At 40.7% G+C, this 15,310-nt stretch overlaps 1 protein-coding gene across 8 annotated transcripts in view; it reads right to left on the reverse strand.

Annotated features, from left to right (window-relative positions):
* Nucleotides 1–15,310, reverse strand: part of BBS4 (Bardet-Biedl syndrome 4) — a 75,363-nt gene that overhangs the window by 22,401 nt on the left and 37,652 nt on the right. The window contains exon 3 of one of the 8 annotated variants that reach the window (XM_032624135.1): nucleotides 3,108–3,165. The exons of the other annotated variants lie outside the window; for them this stretch is intronic. Coding sequence (XP_032480026.1) covers nucleotides 3,108–3,147 — 40 coding nt within the window. The 5' untranslated portion in view covers nucleotides 3,148–3,165. The remainder of the gene's footprint in view (nucleotides 1–3,107; nucleotides 3,166–15,310) is intronic. 8 annotated transcript variants of the gene reach the window in all.

Consider the following 15,310-nt stretch of genomic DNA (forward strand, 5'->3'; position numbering starts at 1 on the left):
TCATTCTTTCCCTCTTTCCTCTCTCTCTCCTTGGTTTTAGAACGTGAATAATATGACTTTCCAAAGGATATTTCAGGAGTGTTACTAACAAAATATACCTACCATAGTTAATATCACATCTGATAGATCTCAGGACCAAAAATAGCTAAACACAGTCTTAGCAATAGCTCAAATGTGAAACATTATACTGTTGCCCAGGAATAAGAAGTCAACAAGGAGAAAAATATTTGAGCCACTGAAAACGATTCATGATACAGAAACCCTGAGTTACTATCCCTTTGAATTCAATTAAAATACAGGTAAAAATTCATTAAGAAATTATTTTTCTATGGTAAAAAGGAGGACAAGTATTCACACCAACCTCAGAACAGTGGTGACCTCAAGGAAGGAAGAGGGAAGAGTAGAATTACGAAGCAATAAAAAGGAGATTTCAACTGTTAAATGCTTTATTTATCAAAAAAGTTAAAAGCTCTAAAGTATACATGGCCAAGTGTATTTATTTATTAAATCTGGCCTGTAAGTACACAGGTGTTTGTATTTTTTATGCATTTTAATACATGCTTGAGGTAATCCCTGTTTTGTTTTGTTCTGTTTTAATGATCATTTTCTTTTTGTTGTTTTTTGTTGGCCACATCACGCAACACGCTGGATCTTAGTCCCTGACCAGAGATGGAACCCACACCCCCTGCAGTGGCAGCACGGAGTGTTAACCACTGGACCACCAGGGTACTTCCCTGATTTTTTAAAATGTAAAAGAAAGGGTATAGCAGGGGAAGAAAGGGAAATGATTTGTGATCATTTTGTAATTGCTCTGTTCCAGAACCTTAGGCGATATATCAACGGAAAAACCCAAGACTTATATGTCCGTAGTATGATGGGAAGGAAAAAAAAGCTTACTGTGACCCAGAATTAACACTGCAGGAAACACAAAAATTAAGAATGCTGCTTAGTCTTTCCCAAGAATAAGGAACAGCAACAGAGATCTGTGAAGTGAAATTATGACAAAGTATGGATATGATTTTATATACCGGAAGAAAAGAAAAAAAAGATAAAATGTTAAGCAACTAACTCTTCATCTTCTGATTACCCACATTCTCTGACTGAGACCACCCTTCTTCTAGTCAGCAAGGGCCTATGTGAGATTCTTCAATGACTTTTGTCTCCTTCCTTCTCTTCTCCCAAGCCCCAACAATCATCAGATATTAGCCATTCATGTTCTACCTAACTAACCACTTCCAGAATTAAATTTCCTACTAAAGACCACACAAATCACCAAGCTTAAAGATGGATGTGAGGGACTTCCCCTGGTGGTCCAGTGGGTAAGACTCCACGCTCCCAATGAAGGGGGCCCGGGTTCAATCCCTGGTCAGGGAACTAGATCCTGCATGCATGCCTCAACTAAGAGTCCACATGCCACAACTAAAGATCCTACATACTGCAACTAAAAGATCCTGCATGCTGCAAAGATTCCACGTGTCGCAACTAAAACCCGGCACAGCCAAAATTAAATAACTAAATATTTAAAAAAAAACCAAAAAACAAGACGGATGTGAGTGGGTGTGCATGTAATCTTGGATCAAGTCTCAATTGTATGGCCTACCTCAATGTTACCTACCCTCTAAAGCAGCAGTCCCCAACCTTTTTGGCACCAGGGACCAGTTTCATGGAAGACAATTTTTCCAGGGACCGGGGGGATGGGGTGGGGGATGGTTTTGGGATGATTCAAGCACATTACATTCATTGTGCACTTTATTTCTATTATTACTACATTGTAATACATAATGAAATAATCCATACAACTCGCCATAATGCAGAAATCAGTGGGAGCCCTGAGTTTGTTTTCACTTGCCACTCGCTGATAGGGTTTTGATATGAGTCTGCAAGCAATTGACTTATTATGGTCTCTGGAATCAAACCTCTCTGCTCACGATAATCTGTATTTGCAGCCGCTAGCATCACCGTCTCAGCTCCATCTCAGATCATCACCAGGCATTAGATTCTCATAAGGAGCGCGCAGCCCTAGATCCCTCACACGCGCAGTTCACAGTGCAGTTCCCGCTTCTAAGAGAATCTAATGCTGCCGCTGATCTGACAGGAGGCGGAGCTCAGGTGGTAATGCAAGTGATGGGGAGTGGCTGTAAATACAGATGAAGTTTCACTCGCTTGCCCACGGCTAACCTCCTGCTGCGAGGCCTAGTTCCTAATGGGCCACGGACCATTACCGGTCCATGGCCCAAGGGTTGGGGACCCCTGCTGTAAAGGGAAGGAGACAACTGAATCCTTTGAGTTTACAATATCACTTAGTATCATTGCTTCCACAGCCTAAAAGAAAATTTATAAAATGCAAATTTGAGTCCTGTCTATTATTACAATCTTATAATAAAAGATGAGGCATTTTTTGTGTTCCATGGGTGAAGAATGGAGGAAAAAAATGTTCAATTTGTAAGGTATCTCAAGGGCCCAGAGGCTCATGAAATGGAGTACTAGGGATGAGAAGAAGGGAAAGCACCACCAAATTCAAGTGCCTAACAGTCATTTCACACTCCTGACGATACAGTTTTTCTAAAAGTTAAAAGAACTTTAGGCTCATCAAAGACTTCATAAATCATTTCAGTGCCCCATAACTGTCCTATTAACTGTGTAGTCTTGGGAAATTTAGTTTCCTCATCTATAAAATAGAGACTCATTCGTTCATTCAATAAATATTCACTGAGTACCAACCACATGCCAGGCACTGGGGATACAAGAGCAAACAAAACTGGTTATAAGCTTTCAGGGAGCTTATAATCAGGGCAGGGGTGGGGGGGTGCGGGTTCGGAGAGTGCTGGCAGAAAGGGATAGATGATAATAAAATCTCCATTATTAGTGATATTCTTCTCACATTTAAATAGGAGAGTCAGGGGATAAAATACCCCACAGAGATGTGAAGATTGAATGACAATACATATAAAGAGGTTCAAGTACTGTCTGGTACACGCTAACCCTAAAGAAGTGTTAACTGTTGTTGCTGTTATTTTCATCATTATTATTAGTCATTTTCCAAAATGAGGAAATTCTGGATACCACATAAATCCCTATGAATTCTGAATTTACAGTTAGAATTTTACCTGTAAATGTGTGAGTTGAATTTCCTGTATTCCAAATCATTGCTCACTCCAATTCCCCCTACAAACAGGGATACTGGTTCTTATATGCTTTCACAAGTATTATGAGAATTACCTATTTGAAAGGTCCTCTAAAAAAGATAGGCATGTAAGTGCAAAGTAGAGCCTCCTCTATTTTACAGCAGAGCAAGGTGGTCATCTCCCATGTTACACTTTAGTAGGAGTCTGTATTACCATGGATGTCAGGTGGCCAGCTGACGAGATGACCAGGTAAAGCCTTTCAGTCATCACCAAGGCAGTGGGGGCAGAAGGCTGGCAACCTGGCAACAATATTCCCTTGCCTTTCTCTTCTCCTGCCCCCATTCCACTCTTTTGTGACACCTCTTTCTTTCCTCCTCGATAAGGATGCACAAGACATATCTTAAACAATTCCATAACTGAACAAACATGACATCACAAGAATTCTTCTTCCCTGTAATTTGCCCTAGGTGCAAAATTCTCACAGAAATAACCAAAACTCAAAACTTTACATAAAACTGATTAATGGTAGTGAAAAGCATCCTGAATATATGAATGTTGAGCAGAAAATTATTGTGCTTTGAATTTTTAGTTGAAAAATTTTCTAAAATGACTAAGGCTTTTGTAAGGACATTGTAAATGAAATCTTCTTTGGTAAAGGATCTCTTCCAGGACCAGAAGACAGACAGCACATCAAATTTTTATATGTAGAAGTCCAATCTTGATTCAGTACCAGACTTCTATGGGACTTAGAGCAAGTTATTTAAGTCTCTGGGCCTCCATTTTCATGCCTATAATTTTCACTGGAAAATTACGGAAAATCTGAAAGTGATCATTCAATAAAATATTAATTTCCTCATGTTACAATAGGAATTATAACACTTTTCTACCTCAATATATTATTTGAGACATCAAAAGATGTAACAAATCTTGAAAACAATGTAAATGGAAGACATTTTTATTAGTATTGATTTGAGCTCTGTATCAGACAGGGTCTAACAAGGAAACCCAGAAACCACTTGATATAGAACAGAAGGACTTCAAAGCAGTGAACAGGTGAGGGAAGAAATGAGAGGCCCAACAGGGAACGGTAATGCAAATCAGAGGTTAGCATGGGAACAAGTCACTACCACGTCTAGGCTGAAGGAAAAAGGGAGGGAATGTATTGCTACCAGTTTCCAAGGCTGAAGTTACCTGGAGGAAGCTGAAAACAGAATGGCCTGACTGGCAGAAGCAACAAAGAGACGCTTCCAGAAACCACCCCACTCCTCCAACTTTCCAAAGCAGAGAGAAAGAGGGGAAAGCCCTGGCTTCTCCTACTTCCTACCCTCCAATCTCTTGCCAGTTCCTCTCACTTGCTAACCCAGCCAGAAACTGCTGTCACCAGAGCCTGGGAAGGAATGAAGCCCACAAGGGTCAGCTGTTCACAATACTCAACGGAGAAGGGAAGGGTGAGGAATGGATCTGAGGGCAAACAGGCCCAGGATCAGCAGAAATACCAACTCTGCTCAGGAACATAGATGATGATGGAGGAGGAGGAAACTGGACTGAATCAGTAGTCACCCAAGGATCCACGTTAGAAGATAACTTTTTTAAAAAAATATTAAACTGCTACCTATCCAACTTGTTTGCTTCTCATGAGCTTAAAATGGGATGAGGAAGAAAGGAAAAGGTCATATAAAAGATCAATTATGGTTTTACTACATACCCTAGATCATTTTATTTTACTTTCTCAAATCAAAACTTAATTATATTTTATCCTTCTTAGGGGTGCATGGGTGTGTGTATCCCCCATGTGTATTTATATATGATATTTTTATATATTTATACGATTTACTTATATCTATAATTATATAATATTGATACGTAATTTATATATATATATTTGATATATATCTATATCAAAGTGTATTCTCCCCTATTATAACACTGAATGTTCCCATGAGGCTAGTGAGTCATGCAATTCAGGGACTATTCCAACATTACAGATGAGGGAACTAAGACTCCAGAGGTTAAGTGATTTGCCCATACTCAACAACTAATTAATGGAAGAGGCAGGACTATAGCCCAGGTCCCCAAAGTTACTCGTGAAACGATACCAAGTTTCTGCCCCAATTGTAAATGACTTTCTAATTTTAAAATATAAGTGTCTGGGCTATCAACTAGACATAACTTAGCAACACAAAATTAATAATGATTTTTAAGTTTTTCTATTATTAAAAAAAAGCAGGAGGGGGGACCTTGAAGATGGCGGAAGAGTAAGACGCGGAGGATCGCCTTCCTCCCCACGGATACACCAGAAATACATCCACACGTGGAACAACTCCTACAGAACTCCTACTGAAGGCTGGCAGAAGACCTCAGACCTCCCAAAAGGCAAGAAACTCCCCACGTAACTGGGTAGGGCAAAAGAAAAAACAGAGACAAAAGAATAAGGACGGCACCTGCACCAGTGGGAGGGAGCTGTGAAGGAGGAAAAGTTTCCACACACTAGGAAGCCCCTCCGCGGGGCGGAGACTGCGGGAGGCAGAGGGGGGAGTTTCGGGACCGCGGAGTAGTGCACAGCGACGGGTGCGGAGGGCAAAGCGGGGAGATTCCTGCACAGACGATCGGTGCTGACCGGCACTCACCAGCCCGAGTGGCTTGTCTGCTCACCCGCCGGGGCGGGCGGGGCTGCGAGCTGAGGCTCGGGTTGTGGTTTTGGACGGAGCTCAGGAGAGGACTGGGGTTGGCGGCTTGAACATAGCCTGAAGGGGTTAGTGCACCACGACTAGCCGGGAGGGAGTTCGGGGAAAAGCCTGCACCGGCCGAAGAGGCAAGAGACTTTTTCTTCCCTCTTTGTTTCCTGGTGCGCGAGGAGAGGGGTTTAAGAGCGCTGCTTAAAGGAACTCCAGAGACGGGCGCGAGCCGCGGCTAAAAGCGCGAACCCCAGAGACGGGCGCGAGCCGCGGCTGAGGGCGCGAGCCCCCGAGACGGGCGCGAGCCGCGGCTGAAAGCGCAAACCCCAGAGACGGGCGCGAGCCGCGGCTAAAACCGCGGACCCCAGAGACGGGCGGGAGACGCTAAGGCTGCTGCTGCCGCCACCAAGGGGCCTGTGTGCGAGCACAGGTCACTCTCCACACCCCTCTTCCGCGGAGCCTGTGCAGCCCGCCACCGCCAGGTTCCCGGGATCCAGGGACAACTTCCCCGGGAGTACGCACGGCGGGTCTCAGGCTGGTGCAACATCACGCCGGCCTCTGCCGCAACGTCACGCTGCCTCTGCAGCCGCAGGCCCGCCCCGCACGTAGTGCCCCTCCTACCCCCATCCCCCAACCCCCGGCCTGAGTGAGCCGGAGGCCCCGAATCAGCGGCTCCTTTAACCCCGTCCTGTCTGAGCGAAAAAAACAGACGCCCTCCAGCGACCTACACGCAGAGGCAGGGCCAAATCCAAAGCTGAGCTCCTGTGAGCTGTGAGAACAAAGAAGAGAAAGGGAAATCTCTCCCAGCAGCCACAGAAGCAGCGGAATTAAAGCTCCACAATCAACTTGATATACCCTGCATCTGTGGAATACCTGAATAGACAAGGAATGATCCCAAATTGAAGAGGTGGAATTTAGGAGCGAGATCTATGATTTTTTTCCCTTTTCCTCTTTTTGTGAATGTGTACGTGTATGCTTCTGTGTGAGATCCTGTCTGTATACTCTTGCTTCCACCATTTGTCCTAGGGCTCTATCCGTCCACGACTTTTTTTTAAAAATTCTTTTTCTTAATAATTAAGTTTAATTGTAATAACTTTATTATACTTTACCTTCGTTCTTTCTTTCTTTCCTTCCTTCCTTCCCTCCTTTAGACAACGAATCACCCCAAATTGAGGAGGTGGTCTCAGGGAGCAGGATTTATGATTTTTCCCCCTTTACCTCTTTTTGTGAAGGTGTATGTGTATGCTTCTGTGTAAGATTTTCTCTGTATAGCTTTGCTTCCAACATTTGTCCTAAGGTTCTATCCGTCCCTTTTTTTTTTTTTTCTAAATATTTTTTAATTCAATAACTATATTATACTTTATTTTATTTTTACTGTATCATCTTTCTTTCTGTCTTTTTTCCTTCTTTCCCTCCTTCCTTCCTTCCTCCCTCCCTCCCTCCCTCCCTCCTTTCTTTCCTTCTTTGCTTCTTTCTTCCTTCCTTTCCTCCTTTCCTTCTTTCTTTACTCATACTTCTACTAATTCTCCCTACTTTTTCTCCCTTTTATTCTGAGCTGTGTGGATGAAAGGCTCTTGGTGCTCCAGCCAGGAGTCAGGGCTCTGCCTCTGAGGTAGGAGAGCCAACTTCAGGACACTGGTCAACAAGAGACCTCCCAGCTCCACATAATATTAAACGGTGGAAATATCCCAGAGACCTCCATCTTAACACCAGCACCCAGCTTCACTCAACGACCAGCAAGCCACAGTGCTGGACAACCTATGCCAAACAACTAGCAAAACAGGAACACAACCCCACCCATTAGCAGAGAGGCTGCCTAAAATCATAATAAGGCCACAGACACCCCAAAACACACCACCAGACGTGAACCTGCCCACTAGAGAGACAAGATCCAGCCTCATCCAGCACAACACAGGCACTAGTCCCCTCCACCAGGAAGCCTACACAACCCACTGAAACAACCTTAGCCACTGGAGACAGACATCAAAAACAACGGAAAAAAAAAAAAAAAAAAAAAAAAACGGGAACTACGAAAGTGCAGCCTGCAAAAAGGAGACCCCAAACACAGTAAGATAAGCAAAATGAGAAGACAGAAAAACACACAGCAGATGAAGGAGCAAGATAAAAACCCACCAGACCTAACAAATGAAGAGGAAATAGGCAATCTACCTGAAAAAGAATTCAGAATAATGATAGTAAGGATGATCCGAAATCTTGGAAGTAGAATGGACAAAATGCAAGAAACAGTTAACAAGGACCTACAAGAACTAAAGATGAAACAAGCAACGATGAACAATGCAATAAATGAAATTAAAATCACTCTAGATAGGATCAACAGCAGAATAACTGAGGCAGAAGAACGGATAAGTGACCTGGAAGATAAAGTAGTGGAAATAACTACTGCAGAGCAGAATAAAGAAAAAAGAATGAAAAGAACTGAGGACAGTCTCAGAGACCTCTGGGACAACATGAAACGCACCAACATTCGAATTATAGGGGTTCCAGAAGAAGAAGAAAGAAAGAAAGGGACTGAGAAAATATTTGAAGAGATTATAGTTGAAAACTTCCCTAATATGGGAAAGGAAATAGTTAATCAAGTCCAGGAAGCACAGAGGGTCCCATACAGGATAAATACAAGGAGAAACACGCCAAGACACATATTAATCAAACTGTCAAAAATTAAATACAAAGAAAGCATATTAAAAGCAGCAAGGGAAAAACAACAAATAACACACAAGGGAATCCCCATAAGGTTAACAGCTGATCTCTCAGCAGAAACCCTACAAGCCAGAAGGGAGTGGCAGGACATACTGAAAGTGCTGAAGGAGAATAGCCTGCAACCAAGACTACTCTACCCAGCAAGGATCTCATTCACATTTGATGGAGAAATTAAAACCTTTACAGACAAGCAAAAAGCTGAGAGAGTTCAGCACCACCAAACCAGCTTTACAACAAATGCTAAAGGAACTTCTCTAGACACGAAACACAAGAGAAGGAAATGACCTATAGTAGCAAACCCAAAACAATATATAAAATGGAAATAGGAACATACATATCGATAATTACCTTAAATGTAAATGGACTAAATGCTCCCACCAAAAGACACAGATTGGCTGAATGGATACAAAAACAAGACCCTTATATATGCTGTCTACAAGAGACCCACTTCAGAACTAGAGACACATACAGACTGAAAGTAAGGGGATGGAAAAAGATATTCCATGCAAATGGAAACCAAAAGAAAGCTGGAGTAGCAATTCTCATATCAGACAAAATAGACTTTAAAATAAGGACTATTAAAAGGGACAAAGAAGGACACTACATAATGATCAAGGGATCGATCCAAAAAGAAGATATAACAATTGTAAATATTTATGCACCCAACATAGGAGCACCTCAATACATAAGGCAAATACTAACAACCATAAAAGGGGAGATCAACAGTAACACATTCATAGTAGGGGACTTTAACACCCCACTTTCACCCATGGACAGATCATCCAAAATGAAAATAAATAAGGAAACACAAGCTTTAAATGATACATTAAACAAGATGGACTTAATTGATATTTATAGGACACTCCATCCAAAAAACAACAGAATACACATTTTTCTCAAGTGCTCATGGAACATTCTCCAGGATAGATCATATCTTGGGTCACAAATCAAGCCTTGGTAAATTTAAGAAAACTGAAATTGTATCAAGTATCTTTTCCGACCACAACGCCATGAGACTAGATATCAATTACAGGAAAAGATCTTTAAAAAATACAAACACATGGAGGCTAAACAATACACTACTTAATAATGAAGTGATCACTGAAGAAATCAAAGAGGAAATTAAAAAAATACCTAGAAACAAATGACAATGGAGACACAACGACCCAAAACCTATGGGATGCAGCAAAAGCAGTTCTAAGGGTGAAGTTTATAGCAATACAAGCCCACCTTAAGAAGCAGGAAACATCTCGAATAAACAACCTAACCTTGCACCTCAAGCAATTAGAGAAAGAAGAACAAAAAAACCCCAAAGCTAGCAGAAGGAAAGAAATCATAAAAATCAGATCAGAAATAAATGAAAAAGAAATGAAGGAAACAATAGCAAAGATCAATAAAACTAAAAGCTGGTTCTTTGAGAAGATAAACAAAATAGATAAACCACTAGCCAGACTCATCAAGAAAAAAAGGGAGAAGACTCAAATCAATAGAATTAGAAATGAAAAAGGAGAAGTAACAACTGACACTGCAGAAATAAAAAAAAATCATGAGAGATTACTACAAGCAACTCTATGCCAATAAAATGGACAATCTGGAAGAAATGGACAAATTCTTAGAAATGCACAACCTGCCAAGACTGAATCAGGAAGAAATAGAAAATATGAACAGACCAATCACAAGCACTGAAATTGAAACTGTGATTAAAAACCTTCCAACAAACAAAAGCCCAGGACCAGATGGCTTCACAGGTGAATTCTATCAAACGTTTAGAGAAGAGCTAACACCTATCCTTCTCAAACTCTTCCAAATATAGCAGAGGGAGGAACACTCCCAAATTCCTTCTACGAAGCCACCATCACCTTGATACCAAAACCAGACAAGGATGTCACAAAGAAAGAAAACTACAGGCCAATATCACTGATGAACATAGATGCAAAAATCCTCAACAAAATACTAGCAAACAGAATCCAACAGCACATTAAAAGGATCATACACCATGATCAAGTGGGGTTTATTCCAGGAATGCAAGGATTCTTCAATATACGCAAATCTATCAATGTGATAAACCATATTAACAAATTGAAGGAGAAAAACCATATGATCATCTCAATAGATGCAGAGAAAGCTTTCGACAAAATTCAACACCCATTTATGATAAAAACCCTCCAGAAAGTAGGCATAGATGGAACTTTCCTAAACATAATAAAAGCCATATATGACAAGCCCACAGCAAACATCATCCTCAATGGTGAAAAACTGAAAGCATTTCCACTAAGATCAGGAACAAGACAAGGTTGCCCACTCTCACCACTCTTATTCAACATAGTTTTGGAAGTTTTAGCCACAGCAATCAGAGAAGAAAAGGAAATAAAAGGAATCCAAATCGGAAAAAGAAGAAGTAAAGCTGTCACTGTTTGCAGATGACATGATACTATACATAGAGAATCCTAAAGATGCTACCAGAAAACTACTAGAGCTAATCAATGAATTTGGTAAAGTAGCAGGATACAAAATTAATGCACAGAAATCTCTGGCATTCCTATATACTAATGATGAAAAATCTGAAAGTGAAATCAAGAAAACACTCCCATTTACCATTGCAACAAAAAGAATAAATATCTAGGAATAAACCTACCTAAGGATACGAAAGACCTGTATGCAGAAAATTATAAGACACTGATGAAAGAAATTAAAGATGATACAAATAGATGGAGAGATATACCATGTTCTTGGATGGGAAGAATCAACATTGTGAAAATGACTCTACTACCCAAAGCAATCTACAGATTCAATGCAATCCCTATCAAACTACCACTGGCATTTTTCACAGAACTAGAACAAAAAATTTCGCAATTTGTATGGAAACACAAAAGACCCCGAATAGCCAAAGCAATCTTGAGAACGAAAAAAGGAGCTGGAGGAATAAGGCTCCCTGACTTCAGACTATATTACAAAGCAACAGTAATCAAGACAGTATGGTACTGGCACAAAAACAGAAAGATAGATCAGTGGAACAGGATAGAAAGCCCAGAGATAAACCCACGCACATATGGACACCTTATCTTTGATAAAGGAGGCAGGAATGTACAGTGGAGAAAGGACAGCCTCTTCAATAAATGGTGCTGGGAAAACTGGACAGGTACATGTAAAAGTATGAGATTAGATCACTCCCTAACACCATACACAAAAATAAGCTCAAAATGGATTAAAGACCTAAATGTAAGGCCAGAAACTATCAAACTCTTAGAAGAAAACATAGGAAGAACACTCTATGACATAAATCACAGCAAGATCCTTTCTGACCCACCTCCTAGAGTAATGGAAATAAAAACAAAAATAAACAAATGGGACTTAATGAAACTTCAAAGCTTTTGCACAGCAAAGGAAACCATAACCAAGACCAAAAGACAACCCTCAGAATGGGAGAAAACATTTGCAAATGAAGCAACTGACAAAGGATTAATCTCCAAAATTTACAAGCAGCTCATGCAGCTCAATAACAAAAAAACAAACAACCCCATCCAAAAATGGGCAGAAGACCTAAACAGACATTTCTCCAAAGAAGATATACAGAATGCCAACAAACACATGAAAGAATGCTCAACATCATTAATCATTAGAGAAATGCAAATCAAAACTACAATGAGATATCATCTCACACCAGTCAGAATGGCCATCATCAAAAAATCTAGAAACAATAAATGCTGGAGAGGGTGTGGAGAAAAGGGGACACTCTTGCACTGCTGGTGGGAATGTGAATTGGTTCAGCCACTGTGGAGAACAGTATGGAGGTTCCTTAAAAAACTACAGATAGAATTACCATATGACCCAGCAATCCCACTACTTGGCATATACCCTGAGAAAACCAAAATTCAAAAAGAGTCATGTACCAAAATGTTCATTGCAGCTCTATTTACAATAGCCAGGACATGAAACAACCTAAGCGCCCATCATCGGATGAATGGATAAAGAAGATGTGGCACATATACACAATGGAATATTACTCAGCCTTAAAAAGAAATGAAATTGAGCTATTTGTAATGAGATGGATAGACCTAGAGTCTGTCATACAGAGTGAAGTAAGTCAGAAAGAAAAAGACAAATACTGTATGCTAACACATATATATGGAATTTAAGGGAAAAAAAATGTCATGAAGAACCTAGGGGTAAGATAGGAATAAAGACGCAGACCTACTGGAGAATGGACTTGAGGGTATGGGGAGGGGGAGGGGTGAGTTTTGATAGGGCGAGAGAGAGTCATGGACATATACACACTAACAAACGTAGTAAGGTAGATAGCTGGGGGGAAGCAGCCGCAAGGCACAGGGATATTAGCTCGGTGCTTTGTGACAGCCTGGAAGGGTGGGATGGGGAGAGTGGGGAGGGAGGGAGACGCAAGAGGGAAGACATATGGGAACATATGTATATGTATAGCTGATTCACTTTGTTATAAAGCAGAAACTAACACACACCATTGTAAAGCAATTATACCCCAATAAAGATGTTTAAAAAAAAAAAAAAAAAAAAAAAGCAGGGCTTCCCTGGTGGCTCAGTGGTTAAGAATCCGTCTGCCAATGCAGGGGACATGGGTTCGAGCCCTGGTCCAGGAAGATCCCACATGCCACAGAGAAACTAAGCCCGTGCACCACAACTACTGAGCCTGCGCTCTAGAGCCCACAAGCCACAACTACTGAAGCCCGTGCGCCTAGAGTCCATGCTCCGCAAAAAGAGAAGCCACCACAACGAGAAGCCCGTGCACCGCAACGAAGAGTAGTCCCTGCCCACCGCAACTAGAGAAAGTCCACGGGCAGCAACCAACACCCAATGCAGCCAAAAATAAATAAATTAAATAAATTTATGAAAAAAAAAGCAAAACTGGACTATTAAGGTAGCAAGATTTTCAAATTTTTGAAAAAATTGGTTGGGTTTTTTTTTTTTTTAAATACATACTTATGGTAAGACAAAACTGAAAGGACACACAGAGTATTAAAGACTCTCTCCGTTCCTCCTCCTCACTAGAGGTGAATAGTTAGTATTTTCTAAGGAATTTCTATGCCTATATAAGCATATGGGCAAATGTACACGTGTACATGTACACAAAGGGGATTATATTAAACATATTTGGAAACTGTTTGCTTATATCTACTGAACCTAAGTACATCCTTTCCAGTGACCCAGCAATCCTGCTCCTAGGTGCATGTATACCCAAAAAACATATATTGATACTTCATAGTGGCATATATTGATACTTCATGGTGGCATTATGTATACCATCTCACAATTAAAGTATCCCAAATGTTTATTCAGAGTAAAATGAACAAACTGGAGTATCACCCCACAATGTATTGATTATAATGAAAAAAAAACAGCCACTACTACATGGAACAATACAGATGAATACCACAAAGATAATTTTGAGCAAAGAAGCCAGATATTGAAAAGTACATACTGAATGATTCCATCCATTTATATTAAGTTGAAAAGCAGGCAAAACTGATCTACATGGTAGACGTTAGATACAAGTAACCACCTTTGAGAGGAGCGGTTAATGACTGTAGGGGGCATGATGGAGGCCTCTGGGATGCTGATGATGTGCTATAACTTAGGATCATTAGTACCTGAATATGTTCACTTCGTAAAACTTTACTGAGCTGTACAATTATAATTTATGCACTTTTCCGTATGTATGGCATATGTCAATAAAAAAGTGTCAAGAATCAAACTAAACACCTCCTCAACCAAAAAAATTAATTTCTGCAGGACTTCCCCGGTGGCACAGTGGTTAAGAATCTGCCTGCCAATGCAGGGAACACGGGTTCGAGCCCTGGTCCGCGAAGATCCCACATGCCATAGAGAAACTAAGCCCGTGTGCCACAACTACTGAGCCTGCGCTCTGCAGCCCGCGAGCCACAACTACGGAGCCCATGTGCCACTACTACTGAAGCCCAGGCTCCTGGAGCCCGTGCTCTGCAACAGGAGAGGCCATCACAGTGAGAGGCCCGTGCATCACAACGAGGAGTGGCCCCTGCTCCCCACAAGTGGAGAAAGTCCGCGTGCAGCAACAAAGACTCAACGCAGCCAAAAATAAATAAATAAAAAAAATTAACACTTCTGATCATCAAAAGATACATTAAGGAAGTGAAAAGGTAAGACACAGGCTGAGGGGTGGAGACAAAATTCACAATATATATAATAGGCAAAGGGCTTGGACCCCAAATATATTAAAGAATTCTTACAAATCAATAATAAGAAAACAAACAATCCAATTTAAAAATAAGCAAAAGACTTAAACGTTTCCTTCACAAAAGAAATGAGTGACCAATAAGTACATGAAAAGGTGTCCAACATCACTAGTCATCAGGATAATGCAAATTAAAGTCACAATAAGATACAACATACCCACCATCATGTCTAATATGAAAAAGATGGACAGTATCAAATGCTGGTTTGAATTTACAGCAAGCAGAACTCTCATAATTGCTGGTGGGAGAGTAAAATAGTACAACCACTTTGGAAAACAGTTTTGCAATCTCTTATAAAGTTAAAACATACACTTTACATATGACCCAGCAATTCCACTCCCTAGGTATTTACCTTACACAAAAATGGAAACACATGCCCCACACCCACAAAAAAATGTATAAGTGTTCATAGAAGCTTTTACATAACTGTTGAAAACTGGAAACAACACAAATGTTCATCAACAGGAAAATGGATAAACAAATTGTGGTATAGTCTTACAACAGAATACTAGACAGCACTTTCAAAAAATAAAAGAACTACTGATATATA

Source organism: Phocoena sinus, chromosome 2, assembly GCF_008692025.1.
Source record: "Phocoena sinus isolate mPhoSin1 chromosome 2, mPhoSin1.pri, whole genome shotgun sequence".
NCBI classification, from domain to species: domain Eukaryota; kingdom Metazoa; phylum Chordata; class Mammalia; order Artiodactyla; family Phocoenidae; genus Phocoena; species Phocoena sinus.